Source organism: Manis pentadactyla, chromosome 3, assembly GCF_030020395.1.
Source record: "Manis pentadactyla isolate mManPen7 chromosome 3, mManPen7.hap1, whole genome shotgun sequence".
NCBI classification, from domain to species: Eukaryota; Metazoa; Chordata; class Mammalia; order Pholidota; family Manidae; genus Manis; species Manis pentadactyla.
In genome coordinates, this window is record NC_080021.1 from 34,670,209 (window position 1) to 34,689,128 (window position 18,920).

The 18,920-nt window shown below is 38.2% G+C and overlaps 1 protein-coding gene across 7 annotated transcripts in view; it reads right to left on the reverse strand.

Moving 5' to 3' along the window:
* The window catches only part of OXR1 (oxidation resistance 1), a 494,380-nt gene that overhangs the window by 85,836 nt on the left and 389,624 nt on the right, over positions 1-18,920 (reverse strand). For 2 of the 7 annotated variants that reach the window (XM_036876247.2, XM_036876245.2), the window contains exon 1: positions 11,379-11,804. The exons of the other annotated variants lie outside the window; for them this stretch is intronic. In XM_036876247.2, the coding sequence (XP_036732142.2) occupies positions 11,379-11,577 (199 nt within the window). In that variant the 5' untranslated portion in view covers positions 11,578-11,804. Of the gene's footprint in view, positions 1-11,378; positions 11,805-18,920 lie in introns of those variants that run through there. 7 annotated transcript variants of the gene reach the window in all.

The following is an 18,920-nucleotide window of genomic DNA, read 5'->3' on the forward strand; positions in this document are numbered from 1 at the left end:
AACTCTTGGAAGAAAACATAGGCAAAAACCTCTTAGACATAAACATGAGTGACCTCTTCTTGAACATATCTCCCTGGGCAAGGAAAACAACAGCAAAAATGAACAAGTGGGACTATATTAACCTGAAAAGCTTCGGTACAGCAAAAGACACCATCAATAGAACAAAAAGGAACCCTACAGTATGGGAGAATATATTTGAAAATGACACATCCGATAAAGGCTTGACGTCCAGAATATATAAAGAGCTCACACACCTCAACAAACAAAAAACAAATAACCCAGTTAAAAAATAGGCATAGGAACTGAACAGACAGTTCTCCAAAAAAGAAATACAGATGGCCAACAGACACATGAAAAGATGCTCCACATCGCTAATTATCAGAGAAATGCAAATTAAAATTACAATGAGGTATCACCTCACACCAGTGAGGATGGCTGCCATCCAAAAGACAAACAACAACAAATGTTGGCGAGGCTGTGGAGAAAGGGGAATCCTCCAACACTGCTGGTGGGAATGTAAGTGAGTTCAATCATTGTGGAAAGCAGTATGGAGGTACATCAAAATGCTCAAAACAGACCTACCATTTGACCCAGGAATTGCACTCCTAGGAATTTACCCTAAGAATGCAGCAATCAAGTATGAGAAAGATCAGTGCACCCCTATGTTTATCGCAGCACTATTTACAATAGCCAAGAATTGGAAGCAACCTAAATGTCCATCGATAGATGAATGGATAAAGAAGATGTGGTACATATACACAATGGAATACAACTCAGCCATAAGAAAAAGGCAAATCCTACCATTTGCAGCAACATGGATGGAGCTGGAGGGTATTATGCTCAGTGAAATAAGCCAAGCGGAGAAAGAAAAATACCAAATGATTTCACTTATCTGTGGAATATAAGAACAAAGGAAAAACTGAAGGAACAAAACAGCAGCAGAATCACAGAACTCAAGAATGGACTAACAGGTACCCAAGGGAAAGGGACTGGGGAGGATGGGTGGGTAGGGAGGGATAAGGGGGGGGAGAAGGAGGAGGGTATTAAGATTAGCATGCATGGGGGGATAGGAGAAAAGGGAGGGCAGTGCAACACAGAGAAGGCAAGTAGGTATTCTATAACATTTTGCTATGCTGATGGACAGTAACTGTAAAGGGGTTTATAGGGGGGACCTGGTATAGGGGAGAGCCTAGTAAACATAATATTTATCATGTAAGTTTAGATTAGTGATAACAAAAAAAAAAAAAAAAGGGCAGTTCCTGTGTGGTAACCTCCAATGTGTTCTACACAAGAGTATAAAGGGCATATAAAAGTATAGGCAAAGGCTCTGTTTGTGTTTATACAGAGGATCAAAGCCGAATTGGGCTACCCCGAAAATGTACTAAGATGCGATGTGAAAAAGAACTTCCAGCGTCCGCGCTCTCTGGAGGACTCGTGACGGGGGATGATCATCAAAAAACCCCAACAGGGATCCATGCACTGCTGCAGCTGTGGATGCATTCATCCCAACAGTTCGTGGACTTGCCATGGGGGTGAGGAGGGAGATATCTAAGCTGGCCTGTGCATACAGTAAAACAACAAATTTGACTGGATCTGTACTGTTGGAACTCAATCAAGATTAGGAGAAGTGCAAATTGTAGCATTCCAAAATTTTACAACTACAGACTATTTACTGTTAAAAGAACATAAGGGATGTGAACATTCCCCAGGAATGGGTTGTTTTAATTTGTCTGATTTCTCTAAGACTGTTCAAGTTCAGTTCGACAATATCCACCATATCATAGATAAGTTTTCACAAATGCCTAAGGTGCCTAACTGGTTTTCTTGGTTTCACTGCAGATGGCTGGTAATTACAGGTATGCTTTGGTTATGTAACCATACTCCTATTATGTTAATGTGTGTGCGCAATTTAAGTAGTAGCTTAAAACCTATACATGCTGAAGTTACTCTACAAGAAGATATATCAAAGAAATAATCAATCTTCCCATGTTTTCTTCCGCCTGCTACTTCTATAGCTTTTCTTCTTCCTTCCTAATTACAACCCTTAAATAGAATTCGTGCCTCATATCAAATTTACCGAGTATCATAATTCTTCCAAGTGGTAAAGATACCTCAAGACAAATGCTGGGCAGAGAAGCTACAGGGCATAAATATGCAAAGAAATAAAAAGCTAACCATTTCAAACAATAAGGCTTCTCTCTCACTTACCAACTTTACATTTCCCTGTATGGCCGTGGAAGATGACTGGCTAGCCAGAGATGGGTAATATTCCTCAAGGAAGGAACAACCTAAGACAGGCACAGTCACAAGGGAGTCATCAGGTGAGAAATTGGGGATCAATTTCTCTTAGAACCTCACCCCCCCCGTTCTGAGAGAAATCTTCTGCATACGTGGATGTTTATTGCCCTTGTCTAGCTTGGATTAACACATAGTCTACAGGCACACACCTGATCATCTACATTTGCTCTCTTACAACACTAAACTATGTTTTCTACCTTTATCTTGTATCTACCTACCACTTCAACATTTTATAAAAAATAATAATAATAAAGAGAGAAATGTGGTATCCACATATAAATGAAGTATAAAAATCAAATGAGCATTCATATTTGAACTGACTGTTTATAGTTCATAATGCATGAGCAAAACTTGAAGGTTTCTGTGATGGCTGCCCTTGTACTTTTCACCATGTAAGAACTTATTCACTATGTAAGAATTTGTTCTCCATTTAAGAACTTGTTTGTTATGCCTCAGAAGATTGGAGACTGACGAAAATTAGGCTTGGGGTGGATTAATGATTGTGCATTGAGCATTGACTCCCCTATACAGAATTTTATTGTTGTTAACAACCATTTGATCAATAAATATGAGAGATGCCCTCAAAAAAAAAAAAAAAGTATACACTTCCAATGGTAAAATAATAAGTAACCGGGATGTAATGAATATAGTCAAGATATTGTAACAGCTTGGTATGGTGATAGCTGGTACCTAGAAATGTCATGTATATAAATGTTGAATCACTATGATGTACACCTGAAACTAATGTAATGTAATACCGTGTGTCAACTACCCTTCAATAAAAAAATAACTATCTAAAAAAAAAAAAAATTCATATGGAAACACCAAAGACCCCAAATAGCCAAAGCAATCCTGAGAAAGAAGAATAAAGTAGGGGGGATCTCACTTCCCAACTTCAAGCTCTATTATAAAGCCATAGTAATCAAGACAATTTGGTACTGGCACAAGAACAGAGCCACAGACCAATGGAACAGACTAGACAATCCAGACATTAACCCAGACATATATGGTCAATTAATATTTGATAAAGGAGCCATGGACATACAATGGCGAAATAACAGTCTCTTCAACAGATGGTGCTGGCAAAACTGGACAGCTACATGTAGGAGAATGAAACTGGACCATTGTCTAACCCCATATACAAAAGTAAACTCAAAATGGATCAAAGAGCTGAATGTAAGTCATGAAACCATTAAACTCTTGGAAGAAAACATAGGTAAAAACCTCTTAGACATAAACATGAGTGACCTCTTCTTGAACATATCTCCCCGGGCAAGGAAAACAACAGCAAAAATGAACAAGTGGGACTATATTAAGCTGAAAAGCTTCTGTACAGCAAAAGACACCATCAATAGAACAAAAGGGAACCCTACAGTATGGGAGAATATATTTGTAGATGACAGATCCGATAAAGGCTTGATGTCCAAAATATATAAAGAGCTCACATGCCTCAACAAACAAAAATCAAATAATCCAATTAAAAAATGGGCAAAGGAATTGAACAGACAGTTCTCCAAAAAAGAAATACAGATGGCCAACAGACACATGAAAAGATGCTCCAAATCACTAATTATCAGAGAAATGCAAATTAAAACTACAATGAGGTATCACCTCACACCAGTAAGGATGGCTGCCATCCAAAAGACAAACAACAACAAATGTTGGCGAGGCTGTGGAGAAAGGGGAATCCTCCTACACTGCTGGTGGGAATGTAAATTAGTTCAACCATTGTGGAAAGCAGTATGGAGGTTCATCAAAATGCTCAAAACAGACTTACCATTTGACCCAGGAATTCCACTCCTAGGAATTTACCCTAAGAACACAGCAATCAAGTTTGAGAAAGACAGATGCACCCCTATGTTTATCGCAGCACTATTCACAATAGCCAAGAATTGGAAACAACCTAAATGTCCATCGATAGATGAATGGATAAAGAACATGTGGTATATATACACAATGGAATACTACTCAGCCATAAGAAGAGGGCAAATCCTACCATTTGCAGCAACATGGATGGAACTGGAGGGTATTATGCTCAGTGAAATAAGCCAGGCGGAGAAAGAGAAATACCAAATGGTTTCACTCATCTGTGGAGTATAAGAACAAAGGAAAAACTGAAGGAACAAAACAGCAGCAGAATCAGAGAACCCAAGAATGGACTAACAGATACCAAAGGGAAAGGGACTGGGGAGGATGGGTGGGTAGGGAGGGATAAGGGGGGGAGGGGAGGAAGAGGCGGGGTATTAAGATCAGCATGCATGGGGGGGTGGGAGAAAGGGGAGGGCTGTACAACACAGAGAAGACAAGTAGTGATTCTACAACATTTAGCTATGCTGATGGACAGTGACTGTAAAGGGGTTTATAGCGGGGTCCTGGTATAGGGGAGAGCCTAGTAAACATAATATTCTTCATGTAAGTGTAGATTAAAGATAACAAAATAAAAAAAAAAGAAAGAAAGAAAAGGGGGATTACTCCATGATAGGATAAAACTAACTGTAAATCAACGATTAAGGCATGCTTTAAATATCCTTAATTTTGCTCACTTAATGGGTGTTAGATGATCGGCTATGGAGGTACACTTTTCTGATAATATTCCTTTCTCTTATTAAAAAAAAGCAGTTCCTGTGTGGTGACCTCCAATGAGTTCTACACAATGGTATAAATGGCATATCAAAGTGTGGGCAAAGGGTCTATTTTTGTTTATACAGAGGATCAAAGCCTAATTTGGCTACCCAGAAAATGAACTAAGATACGATATGAAGAAGATCTTCCAACATCAGCACTCTCTGGAAGAGTCATACCAGAAGATGATCATCAAAAAACCTCAACAAAGATCCAGGCGATGCTGCAGTTGTAGCTACATTCATCCCACCGGTTCTCGGACTTGCCATTGGAATGAAGACGGAGATATCTAAGCTGGCCTGTGCATATAGTAAAAAAACAAATTTGACTGGATCTACACTGTTGGACCTCAATCAAGAATTAGGAGAAGTGCAAGTTGTAGCGCTCCAAAATCTTACAATTACAGACTATCTACTGTTAAAAGAACATATGGGATGTGAACAGTTCCCAGGAATGGGCTGTTTTAATTTGTCTGATTTCTCTCAGACTGTTCAAGTACAGTTGGACAATATTCATCATATCATAGACAAATTTTCACAAATGCCTAGGGTGCCTAACTAGTTTTCTTGGCTTCACTGGAGATGGCTGGTAATTATAGATCTGCTTTTGTTATGTAACTGTATTCCTAATATGTTAATGTGTGTGCGCAATTTAAGTAGTAGTTTAAAACCTATACATGCTTAAGTTACTCTACAAGAAGATATGTCAAAGAAATAATCAATCTTCCCATGTTTTCTGCCGCCTGCTACTTCTATAGCTTTTCTTCTTCCTTCCTAACTACAACCCTTAAATAGAATTCGTGCCTCATATCGAAATTACCAAGTATCATAATTCCTCCAAGTGGTAAAGATACCTCAAGACAAATGCTGGGCATAGAAGCCACAGGGCATAAATCTGCTAAGAAGTAGAAAGCTAACCTTTTCAAACAATATGGCTTCTCTCTCACTTACCAACTTTATATTTCCCTGTATGGCCCCGGAAGATGACTGGTTAGCCAGAGACGGGTAAGACTCCTCAAGGGAGGAACAACCTAAGACAGGCACAGTCGCAGGGGGGCCATCAGGTGAGAAATTGGGGATCAACAGAGGTGAGGCTTAGAACCTCACCCCCCCTGTTCTGAGAGAAATCTCCTGCATATGTGGATGTTTTATTGCCCTTGTCTAGCTTGGATTAACACATAGTCTACAGGCACACACCTGATCATCTACATTTGCTCTTCTTACAACACTAAAATAAGTTTTCTACCTTTATCTTACATTTACCTACCACTTCAGCATTTTATTAAAAATAATAATAATAATAATAATAATAAAGGGAGAAATGTGGTATGCACATATAAATCAAGTATAAAAATCAAATGAATATTCATATTTGACCTGATTGCTTATAGTTCATAATGCGTGATCAAAACCGAAAGTTTCTGTGATGACTGCCCTTGTACTGTTCACCATGTAAGAACTTATTCACTATGTAAGAATTTGTTCACCATGTAAGAACTTGTTCATTATGCTTCAGAAGATTGGAGACTGATGAGAATTAGGCTTGGGGTGGATTAATGATTGTGCATTGAGCACTGACTCCCCTATACAGAATTCTATTGTTGTTAACAACCATTTGATCAATAAATATGAGAGATGCCCTCAAAAAAAAAAAAAAAAGTAAACCTTTATAAGAACTTAACTCTAATAAATACATTACAATAGTATTAAATATAATGAATGTTAACTTCTCTGAAACATTCCAGTGCTTTCTAAATTTAGCCAACTACTTGTACCTTTCAACTTAAAATCACAAGCCAATAAACAATTAAACAAGTATTCATTTTAAATCAGATTCACAAGACTAATTTGTATGTGTTCTAATATGCCTAATTCTCTGAAATGGGACAAATATTCTAAAGACCAAATATAATGATTTTCCCCTAAACTTAATATAAAAATATTAATCCTAAGCATTTAATAAATTTCACTACTTCCATATTTATTTCTAACTTTACAGTGGATAAATGACTTGCCTCCCTAAGTAGTGATTCTCAAAGTGTGCTCCCCAGATTAGCAATATCAGCATTACTTGGGGAAATTGCTAGAAATGCAAATTATGGAGCTCAACCCAGAAGTACTGAATCAGAGACCCTGGGGCAGGTGTCCAACATTTTTGTTTTAATGAGCTGTTCAGGTGATTCTGAGGCATACTAAAGCTTGACAATCATTGCGTTATTACAGACTCAACTACTCAGGTACTTTTGTCCTAAAACACAAATGCAAAGGACTTCAACCAACCTGGAGATGATTGGCAGTTCTAATAGGCAAATCTACCTAATCCTTGTGAACCACTGGACTAAGAAAACAATATGAGCTCAAATTAACCATCAGAGCAGACCGAGGTTGTTTTTCAAGAGATTTCTCCCCCGCGCCACTCCCCCTTAGGAAATGAGACTCAGACTGCATACATGTAGGATTATCTTCTTCCACCACTGATCAATACTGGTTTCCTTAATAGTCACTTCACCAATTTGTTCTCCAGATGCTTTAGTCACTTGGTCTTTCCTGGGTTCATGACAAATTAATATCTAACTCTCCTGCATTTGTGGGTAATCCACATCTGCAGTTTCCAACCTAAAATATATTTAATTTCTCTAACACCTTCATTGGATTTTTCATTTTCAGCTCATTTTATTATCTTTCTAACTCTAAAGAAATTTCATTGACAATCCATTCTTTTACCTAATTTAACTTGTTTTAACTTCAACATCATTGTCACAACTGAAAGGGCATAAGAAACACAACATCATACACGAAAGAACTCTGCATTTTTCTCACATTTTTTTTTCTGTCTGACAGGACAATAACTCTTAGAAATGCAAAGATAACATACAAATGAATTCTACAGCCATTATTTCTTTGGCTCAGTTTCTTCATCAGGAAAACAGGATAATAATAGTATATATCTTACAAAGTTGTTACTAGGATTAAATCTAAGTAGTTGCTAGTGCCTGCCCCACAGAAAATGTTCTTAGCAGACATAATTCATGTCATTTCCCCCTTAAAGATAATGTTTTAATTGCTAAGAGTAAATGAGAATTTAAATAGGACTATGATGTGTTTAAAGTATACTATCACCAAATGGGGAAACAACTGACATAACAGGACAGTTAATGATAAAACCTATCCTACAATAAGATGAGACTCTAAGCTTATTAAATTCATTTATTTACAATTATTTAATTAGCATTCGATCTAGAAAAGTGATTCCTTTTAAAGGCTACACAGTATAGCCTTATGGTCATACTTGCAAACAAGAGCTAAACTCAAGATCCAAAAGAAATTTTTTTGAATCAAATCATTATTATTCTTTAAGCAGAAATAAGAATTGTATCATGTTTTCTCTGTAATTGTTATTAACATTCAACTTACTGAAGTACAAATATAAACACCTAGCTTTTTCCCTTACACCTTCAATGGTGCGATAGGCTCCTTAATGTGTCTAAGTCCCAATTACGGTTTTCCCTAAAGGGACTACAGTGTTGGAGTCTACAAACACTGAAGAGAAAAAGCAACCATGTTGGAGGAGTAAAGGCATCAGTTAACACTAACAGCCTGTTAAGTTGTATACAGGAGTAAAATCAGAAACATTTGACCATAATTTTATCTGGCACATCCTTAATGTGTCAAAAGTAAAACTATTTCATCATCATCATCATTACTGAGCATGAAGGGTGAAGGGCAAGACCACTAAGCAACAAATGGGATCCTGAAGTGCGGCCAATCTACAAGTAAGTGTATGTACAAGAAATACTGCTAAAATACACAGTGTTAGGCTGGAGGAAGGAAAAACAAGGACATGCAAACAGAAAGAGAGATGCCATAGGGGGAGAACAGACCAGAACCCAAGGTCCGTGCCTTATATGGAAAGCGGACAGCTCTTCCTGAATTCCATCCTTCTGATGTGCCAACTAAGACCCAGATGTCAGCCTCCTCCCTCTTGGAAGGAAAAAAAGTTTCTAGTTGTCTATTATGTCACCTTTAGCCAATCATACCTCTCCACATCCCCTAGGATAGCTTGCCCACTCCTCCCCCTCCTAACCCCTTATAAGCCCCCACCTCCCTGACCGGGTGTGACTTCCCCAGCCTGTAGTACCCAGACTGTGGAACATCACCTGGAAGCATTCAAATAAACTAACTGGCCCTTTGTTGCCTCTCTTCGCCTGTTTATTTTGGCTAAATTATAAGTCCCCACCTCCCTGACCGGGTGTGACTTCCCCGGCCTGTAGTACCCAGACCATGGGACATCACCCAGGAGCGGCATTTAAATAACTACCTGGCCCTTTGTTGCCTCTCTTCACCTGCTTATTTCGGCTAAAATTTACCTTACACACAGGACATTTTAAAGAATTGAAGGGTGACAGATAATAGGAAACATAAGATGCTGTTATAAAAATCTAAAATAAGGGTGGTCACAAGCTGAAAGGGTGTAAGAAATCCTTCAAACAGATTGACAGATATTCATTCTGAAGCACACAAATGCAAGGAAAAACTCTATAGCCAAAATCCGTCTGGTAGACAGCTGCAAAGAAGGGAGTTCTAATTTTAAGCAAAGGCTGGATAGAAATTAGTAATTTTTTTTTTATCTTTATATATACATGTTGCTTCCCAAAGAAGTCAAGGAAGGAGTCTTAGGAAGCTTACTCTAAGGATGGCAGGGGGTGATCAAATTACTGCTGGGGGACTTATTTCTTGAATTATCTTCAAAGCTCTGTAGGTATAACTTCATAGACCTACAATGTTTTTACCCTCAAATTCTATTTTCTAGCTTTAGCACCCATCATTTTCACCAGTTTTGTTCCAAATGAAAATTGTTGATTCTCTAGAATTGAGAACCTTTGAGATCATTAAATCAGCACATTTACAAATGAGAAAACACGACGCCCAAAGAGACTAAGTAATTTGTACAAATTCTTTCAGCAAGTAATACTAGGACATACTTGCCCAACTAACTGTGATCATAACTGAGACAACACAAGGGCTCACTAACTTATGTCAGAGATCTGGGGACACCATGAATATTAAATACTGTGTCATGAGTTCATAAAGCAGCTTCAATAGAAGAGGGATTTTGAAGCTGCTATTCTGAAGGAGTGTCAGATATAGCAGTTTGCTCAATAAATGTTTTTGAATGAATGAATCACATGTACATATTCAGGCATATTTATTAAAATATTGATCATATTCCTTCTTGGTTAAGTTACACATATTTCACAATTCTCCATCTATCTAAAGGCTGGCGACATACCAGCTGTTTTCAATTACACTACTTAACTCACCAAAAAAAAAACTTCATTCAAACGCTTTAAAGTTCCGTTCCTCATTCTTGCCCCCGCCTCCTTTAAGATGATTCTGCAACTCGTTAATGTTCTGCACAGCAGAAACCAACTATCCATGTTTTTCATTTTCTAATTCCATAAACAGGAATTCTAAAGACATTTTATGTAAAGTGAGGGAAAATTACTAAAAGGGACCATGCTAAAACTAAATTTTCAAGTGTCTTCAAACCTTAAATCACACACCTACACACACAGATCAATAAACGGCCTCATGGTGTCACTGCTTTAAAATGAATGGCAGGATGTGAGATTGTGGATAGGTGCTTTCTCTATTTTCTAAATTCGCTAATACGTTTACTCTCCTAATACCAAAATGAGTACTAAAACAAGTAGCAAAAATAAAACAAATAATAGGAGAGGCCTGCCACTTATTAGATGAAGCCAATGGCTTTGGAGAAGTTACCATATGCATTATGCTAATTTTCCTTCAACAAGCGCTTTAAAAAATTCCGTAAGATACCGATTATCATGCCACCGTGACGGATGTTTTTTTAAAGAACGGTACAAAGTCACTATGATGCAAGAAAACTAACATAACAGTATAAATGGTAACACAGAAAAGTTTCTAAGTTCCGTCATTTCAAGATAATATGCAACCTTTCAAAGTACATGATACAAAACTCAGCAAGGTTCAGTGTAAGTTAAGCATTTTCTTTACCAAAGTAGTATTAGGTGCTGAAGTGAATCCTAACAGTTGGCAAATATCAAATAAAAACACTGACCCAAACCAAACCAGGCACGTCGTTCTTAATGAGCTCAAAGACGAGAACTAGGGGCGTGATAATTGGTTCAGCAGAGTCACCTCCCGGTGGGGGGAATAAAGCGAATGGATCACACCCTAGAAATACCCGGCGGGTTAAAGAAAGTGGAGTCCAGGTGAAGAAAGCAGGAAGAGCCGAGCAGGAAGGAAGGGCTACCGCGCAGACGGCAGAAAGTGCTCCGTCCTCAGGGCAGGACGCGTCCTTCCCGCTCGCCCCGGCCGCGCCGACGCCCGGCCGCGCAACCCTCCCCGCCCGCCGCCTCCCCCAGCCCTCAGCCCAGGTCGGCCGCGCGGGAGGCGAGGGAAGGCCGGGCTCACCAGGTCCGTCCGGCCGGGACGCCGCAGGGGGCCGGGGGGTCGAGGACCCGCACCCGGGGTCCCCCTGGGCGGGCTCCCTCAGGGAATCCTCGAAGCGCACCTGCCGGGCTTCGCCACCGCCCCCGAGCCCCCACAGCCGGCCGGCGGTGCCCCGCAGGAGGCGCCCGCTCTTCCCCGTGAAAGTGGTCAGGTAGTCCATGCTGCCGCGGGGCAGGGGCCGAGGAAGCCCACGCTTCCCACGGAGGCCACTCCGAGCGCCTCCGCCCGACCACGACTCGGGGGTGGGGGCTCCACCGCCCTCACAGGGGGCGGGGAGGCGGAGGGGGTGTCCGGAGCTGGGTCCGGGGACCGACCATCCAGAGACTGCGCGTCGGGGGAGCAGAAGCCGAACTAAAGTTTTGAAAGTTTTTCTTGTTGCTTCCAGATGCCGTGTCAGGCAGAACTTTGCAAGTAAAGGGGGTACGGTCTTCCTGGAACCGACGCAGAGTCGAACAGCTGGCGGCTTCTGAGCGAGAGCCGGATGGTCCCCCGCGCCCCTCCCCCCGCCCTCCGGGGCCGGTGGCGCAGGCCTGCCCCGCCCCGCCCCGGTCCGCCCCGCCCCGCCGACCCGACCGGACTTTCGGGACTGCTGGGGAAAGGGGAGGAGACCGAGCCTCCAACCCGCGGCCTGAACTGGGTTAGGACTGGCTGGGGAGGCTTTGCTGGACTTGCACAGTTTGGGACCTAGATAAAATGCCTCTTAGAGAGCATTATAAGACCATCTTCATAAAATAAAACATCAATAGTCACGTTTTAAGTTCGTGGTGGCATTAAGAACTGATGTTAGGAGTTTGACATTCCATGAGTAGGTCATGTAAGGCAAGATAATTAAGGGCTTTGGTGTGTAACCTTATCCTCCTCTAGGCAGAGAAAGAGCAATAACTTTTGACAGATATTTAGTACCTGTTTTTGTTCCCTGTGAGACCTGGTTATTGTCCTTTCACATCTGTTTACAGCTCTTTCAGCTTTTCCCCCACATTAAATACATAAGCCTTCTTTCTTGGAATTACCAATTTATTAACGTATTTGAAGAAAAGGTTTGAATTACCGAGGAAGTTAAGGAGTTAATCATACCAAATAACGGAGTCCAGAAAATTTCAAGAACTTAAGCTTTTTGCCAAAACTTTAAAGATTATCCTCCTTCCCCCTTCTTAAAAAATTGTTTGATTTTTCCCACCATCATCATTTTCAGTGTAAAATAATTACTAGGTTGGATAAATTTCATTCTAACATCTGCATCACCTTCATATCTGATTTAAAATAATGTCTAGCTGTATCCCAAGAGTGTAATTCACAGGGTTTATAAGAAAGGACCCAGGAATCAGCATATTCTGCAATCATCCATATGTTTAGATGTGCTGCTTGGGAAAGCACTGCTCCGGACTTCCTTCTGTACCTCCTACAGACTCATTTGCTAGAAGTGGCTCCTGGTTTTCTGAGATTTCCATTTGATAAGGAAGCATTACCATTCTTACCACCACTTGTAAGGTCTCAGGCTTAGTGAACTTTAAAAATCTAATTTCAATGACTTAAGGTCTAATCCTGATTAACCAAATTGAAATTTTTTTTCTTAGTTATGTTTTACATCTTGAAATTTGCCATTTAGTTTGTGATAATCATATCCAAGTGTTTGAGTTTTTTTATACCTGATTAAATCTGCACTTTTATATCCAACCTGTAACATTAAGCTGTACTCTACCAGTTCAAATACAGTTTACAGGCAGTTAACCCATCAATTTTTTCTGCTGCCATTTCGTGGACAACTAGAGCTACTGGAGAAAAATGTATAACCTTGATGATTAAGTGCTTTATAAATTTTGTTTTAAACTCAGCTCATTTGTAATGTCTCCAAAATCCTCTTACTCATATAATGTTTTCTTTATCACATTTTTTGTCTGAACTGTAAGCATTCTTGTGAAGTTACCAGATTCATCACTTGAACATGTTACATGGCCCAGAAAATCACAGGCCGTCTAATACAAACACTCCACTTTTCTTCCCCTTTTCTCTTCATTTTGCAATGTAAAATGTTTCTCTACATTTTACAATTTCTTCTTCTCTATATTTTGACTCAGGAGGAAGTCTTTACCCCTGTCCATACCTCTCCTCCAAATTAATTATTGAACTTAGTCTGTTTTATGTTGTCTACTACTTGCCAGCCTTATTATTCCTCTCTCTTGTATTAATTTTCTCTCTTTCCACTCTGGTTCCTTGCCCCTTATTCTACCTATATCATCTACATAATTCTACCCTTAGAAAAAAGTTTCCTTACATACCATGCATAGCTCCTCCAGGAACCCTTTGCCTCATTTTTAAAATACCTTTATTGACATGATTTACAAACCATATGATTCACCTGTCAAAAGCATACAAGCAAGTGGTTGTTAGTGTATTTACACAGTTGTTAAACCATCACCAAAATCTTATTTTTGAACACTTTTATCACCCCAAAAAGAAATCTCATATACATTTCAGTCAACCCCATTCCCAATCTCAGTCACAGGCAACTACCAATCTACTTTTTGTCTCTGTGGAATCATACAATAGCTGATCTTTGGTGCCTGGCTTCTTTCACTTAGTTTGATGTTTCTGAGGCTTATTCATGTTGCAGCATGTATTAGTACTTCACTCCTGTTTGTTGCCAAATAATATTCTATTGTATGGATCACATTTTATTTACTCATTCATAAGTTGATGGACATTTGGATTGTTCCCACTTTTTTGGCAATTAAGAATAATGTTTCTATGCACATCTATCTACAAAATTTTTTATGGACATAGATTTTCAGTTCTTTTGAATATATACCTACGAGTGGATTTGTTGGTTCTTTTTTTAAAAATATAACACAGTGTAAATTTATGGTATACATTATATTTGATAAAATTATATATATACACATGTATAAATCATATGGCATGATTATCACAATAATGTTACTTAACACCACATCAACTCACATAATTACCTTGTATGTGTGTGTGTGTGTGATGAGAACATAAGATTTAGTAACTTCCAAGTATATAATTACACTACTGTTAACTATAGTCACCACGCTATACATTAGATACCCAGAACTTATTCATCTTAAAATTGGAAGTTTGTGCCATTTGAGCAATATCTCACCATTTCCCCAGCCCCTGGCAACCATGATTCTTCTCTGTCTCTATGAGTTTAGCTCTTTTAAATTCCACAAGTGAGATCATACAGTATTTGCCTTCCCTTGCCTGACTTATTTCATTTAGCATAATACCATCAAATTCCATTTATGTTGTTGTAAATGGCAGAATTTTCTTCCTTTTTTTATGGCTATTCCATTTTGTGTATACATACACATATATAATCACATCTTTATCCATTCATCCAATGATGGACATGTAGATTGTTTCCATGTCTTGGCTACTGTCAATAATCCTGCAGTGAACATAAAGGTGCAGATACTTCTTCTAGATAGTGATTTGATTTCCTTAGGATATACCAAGAAGTACAATTGCTGGATCATATGGTAATTCCATATAGACAGGGGTTAAACTTCATTCCTTTGCATGTGAATGCCCAGTTTTATCAGCATCATATATATAAAGATATTGTCCTTTCCCCATTAAGTATTCTTAGTTCCCTTGTCAAATATAAGTAGATGGTTTATTCCTGGAATCTTGATTCCGTTCAGTTGGTCTGTGTGTCTGTTTTTATGCCAGTCCTATACTGTTTGGATACTGTAGCATTGTAATATAGTTGAAGTCAAGAAGTGTAATGCATCCACTTTTGTTCTTCTTTCTCAGGATTGCTTTGGCTATTTCAAGTTCCATATGAATTTTGCAGTTTCATATGAATTTTAGGATTGTTTTATTCCTATGAATAAATAAATATCTTTCTATTTGCTTGTGTCTTATTCAGTTTCTTTAATGCCTTGTAGTTTTTGGAATAGAGATCTTTCACCTCCTTGGCAAATTTATTCCTAAGTATTTCATTGTTTTTGATGTTGCTATAAATGGAATTGTTTTATTTATTTCTCAGATAGTTTATTGTCAGCATACATGAATGCCACTGATTTTTTATGTTAAGTTGTATCCTGCAACTTTGTAAAATTTGTTAATTTTAAAAGTACTTTCATGGAGTTTATAGGGTTATCTCTATATAGGATCATGTCATCTGCAAATAGACACAATTTTACTTCTTCCTTTCTGATTTGGGTGCCTTTTAATTTATTGTCTGGCTAGAACTCCCAGGATTATGATGAATAGGAGTGGTAACAGTAGGTACATTGTCTTCTTCCTGATCTTAGAGGGAAAGCTTTCAACTCTTCACTGAACACTGAGTTAGCTGTGGGCTTGTCATATATATGGCCTCTACTATATTGAAGTATATTCCTTCTGTAGGCAATTTGTCGACAGTTTGTCATGCAAGAATATTGAATTTTGTCAAATTCTTTTTCTGCATCTATTGAGATGATCATATGATTTTTATCTTTCATTCTACTAATGTGGTGTATAACATTTACCATTTGTATATGTTGAACCATTCTTAAATCTCAGGGTTAAATCCCACTTGATCATAATCTTTTAATGGCACTGTCAAATTTGGTTTGCTAGTATTTTGTTAATTTTTGCATCTATATTCATCAGAGATATTATCCTGTAGTTTTCTTTTCTTGTAGAGTCCTAATCTGGCTTTGGTATTAGGATAATGGTGGCCTCATAAAGTGAATTTGCATGTGTTCCCTCTTCAGCTTTTTGAAGAGTTTGAGAAGGACTGGTGTCAGTTCTCCTTTACATGTTTGATAGAATTCACCAGTGAAACTATTTGGTACTGTAATTTCTTTTTGGGATGTTTTGATTACTGATTCAGTCTCCTTAACTTATTATTGGTCTGTTTGGATTTTCTATATCTCTATAATTCAGTCTTAGTAGGTTGTATGTTTCTGAAAATTCATCCATTTCTCCTATGTTATCCAATTTATTGGCATATAATTATTCACAGTAGCTGCTTACGAGTTTTGTATTTGTGCACTGTCATTTGTAATGCCATCTCCTTCATTTCTGGTTTTATTAATTAGAGTCATCTCTCTTTTTCTTAGCCCAGCTAAATGTTTCTCAATTTTGTTTATCTTTTCCAAAACATCTACTCTTAGTTTCATTGATCTTTTCTAATGTTTTTCTGATCTCCATTTCATTTACTTACTGGGGTCTTTGTTCTTTCTTTCGTTCCACTAACTTGGACTGTGTGTTCTTCTTTTTTAGTTCCTTGAAGTGTAACTTTAGATTGTTTGATATCCTTCTGTTTTCTTAATGTAGAAGTTTATCACTATAATTTCCCTCTTAGTACTGATTTTGCTGTAGCCAATAAATTTTGGTATGTTGTGTTCCCACTTTCTTTTGTTTCAAGATACTTTATGATTTCCTTTTGATTTTTTCTTCAACCCATAGGTTGTTAAGGAGCACGTTGTTTAATTTCCACATATTGGTGAACTTTCCTGTTTTCTTCCAGCTATTGATTTCTAGTTTCAGTCATTTTGGTCAGGTAAGTTACTTTGTATAACTTCAAACCTTTTCAATTTTCTGAAAATTGTTTTGTGGCTTAAGATATGATCTGTCCTAGAGAATGTTCCATGTGTGCTTGAGAAGAATGTGTATTCTGCTCTTAGAGGGACTGTTACGTATACACCTGTTAGGTCCATTTGATCTAAAGTATGGTTAAAAAACAATGTCCTTTAATCTATTTACTAGAGTTAAGTGACTAACACACAACCATATATTAGAGTATTCTGAATTTGATTACATTCATACCTTTACTGGTCTGTTTTATATTTTCATATGTTTCTATGTTATCAATTAGCACTTTCACTTCAGCTTGAGGAACTCCTTGGAGCATATTCTGTAAGACATGTCTGGTGGTGATAAGCTCCCTCAGCTTTTGTTTGTTTGGGAAAGTCATTCTCTTTCTTTCACATCTCAGGGACAAATTTATCAAATCCTGGAAATCATCTGATATCTACCTGGCAAATATTTTGTGGGATAAAAATGTCAGCACTCAAATTTCTGATGTGATAAGCAGAATCACTGACAGAATCAATAAAATGGACTGACACTAATCAAAGAGGTTTTATAAGTGTGAAAAAGCAAAGGAATGAATCTAGCACTGAAGAGAATATGCTAAGGATTTAATATGACTTTTCAGTTGAATGGGAAAGAATAGTTAATATTAATTAAAAACAAATTCCCCTGTGTAGAGGCCAACCCTAGGTATAATCATTACAAGCCCTACTGAAAACCAACTAATTTTTTCTCAATTTGAAAACTGTCTAAAAGTTTTACGTACCACACTTGTCAGGATTAAGACACATTGGTAGTCACATCAAGCAAGGGCCCAGGAACACCATCACTGAGAATTATAATTAAAACTCAGGTCACAATAACTGACATCAACTTACCATATTTCAAGACAACATTTTTTATCCCATCAAAAATTATGATTATAAAAGCCAGGCAGAGAAAGACAAGTACCAAATGATTTCACTCATATGTGGAGTATAAGAACAAAAGAAAACTGAAGGAACAAAACAGCAGCAGAAGCACAGAACCCAAGAATGGACTAATAGTTACCAAAGGGAAAGGGACTGGGGAGGATGGGTGGGAAGGGAGGGATAAGGGCAGGGAAAAAAAGAAAGGGGGCATTACGATTAGCATGTATAGTGTGTGTGTGGGGGGCACGGGAGGGCTGTGCAACACAGAGAAGACAAGTAGTGATTTTACAGCATCTTACTACGCAGATGGACAGTGACTGTGAATGGGGATGTGGGCGGGACTTGGTGAAGGGGGGAGTCTAGTAAACATAATGTCCTTCATGTAATTGTAGATTAATGATACCAAAATAAAATTTAAAAAAATTATGATTACAAGTATCTAAATACAGTCCCAAATACTCCATACCTACAATGTGGCAGCTTAAGGCTTTGGATCAGTTTCACTGAGCTCACTGAACAAGTGCCAAGGGGTAATTATATTGATGCCCAAAGTTGTAAAAACTGAACAAGGCTTTAAAAGTCTTTAGGATCAATAGCCAATCAAATCCCCAAACAGGAATGTTATGTTATAAAGACAAACATTCACATTCTTTTTCTACTGCTGGGTGTTTTCTTTCTCTGCCTGTGCTCTGTGAGGGATCATAGCAGAGGGTGTCTTTCTACAGATGAGACGGCAGGCATGGCCAGGAAGTAGTCTACCCTCTGTCTTTATCTTTCTGGACTCTTCCTCGCTACTATTGTTCCACTTATTTTCTCTTTATCCTATATTTGGTATTTACATGTCACTGTAGCTTCTTATTTGTGTTTATTGAATAGAATTTTGATACTTCATATTCTTACTCTAAAAGATATCGAAAGTGAAGCATTTGGATGTGTAGCATTTGGATATTAAATGCTATAATATATTAATTTTAGGTATTGTTAGTAAATATTTTATGGTTATATAATATTTATATTTTTGAGAGGTGTCAGTTAGAATGTA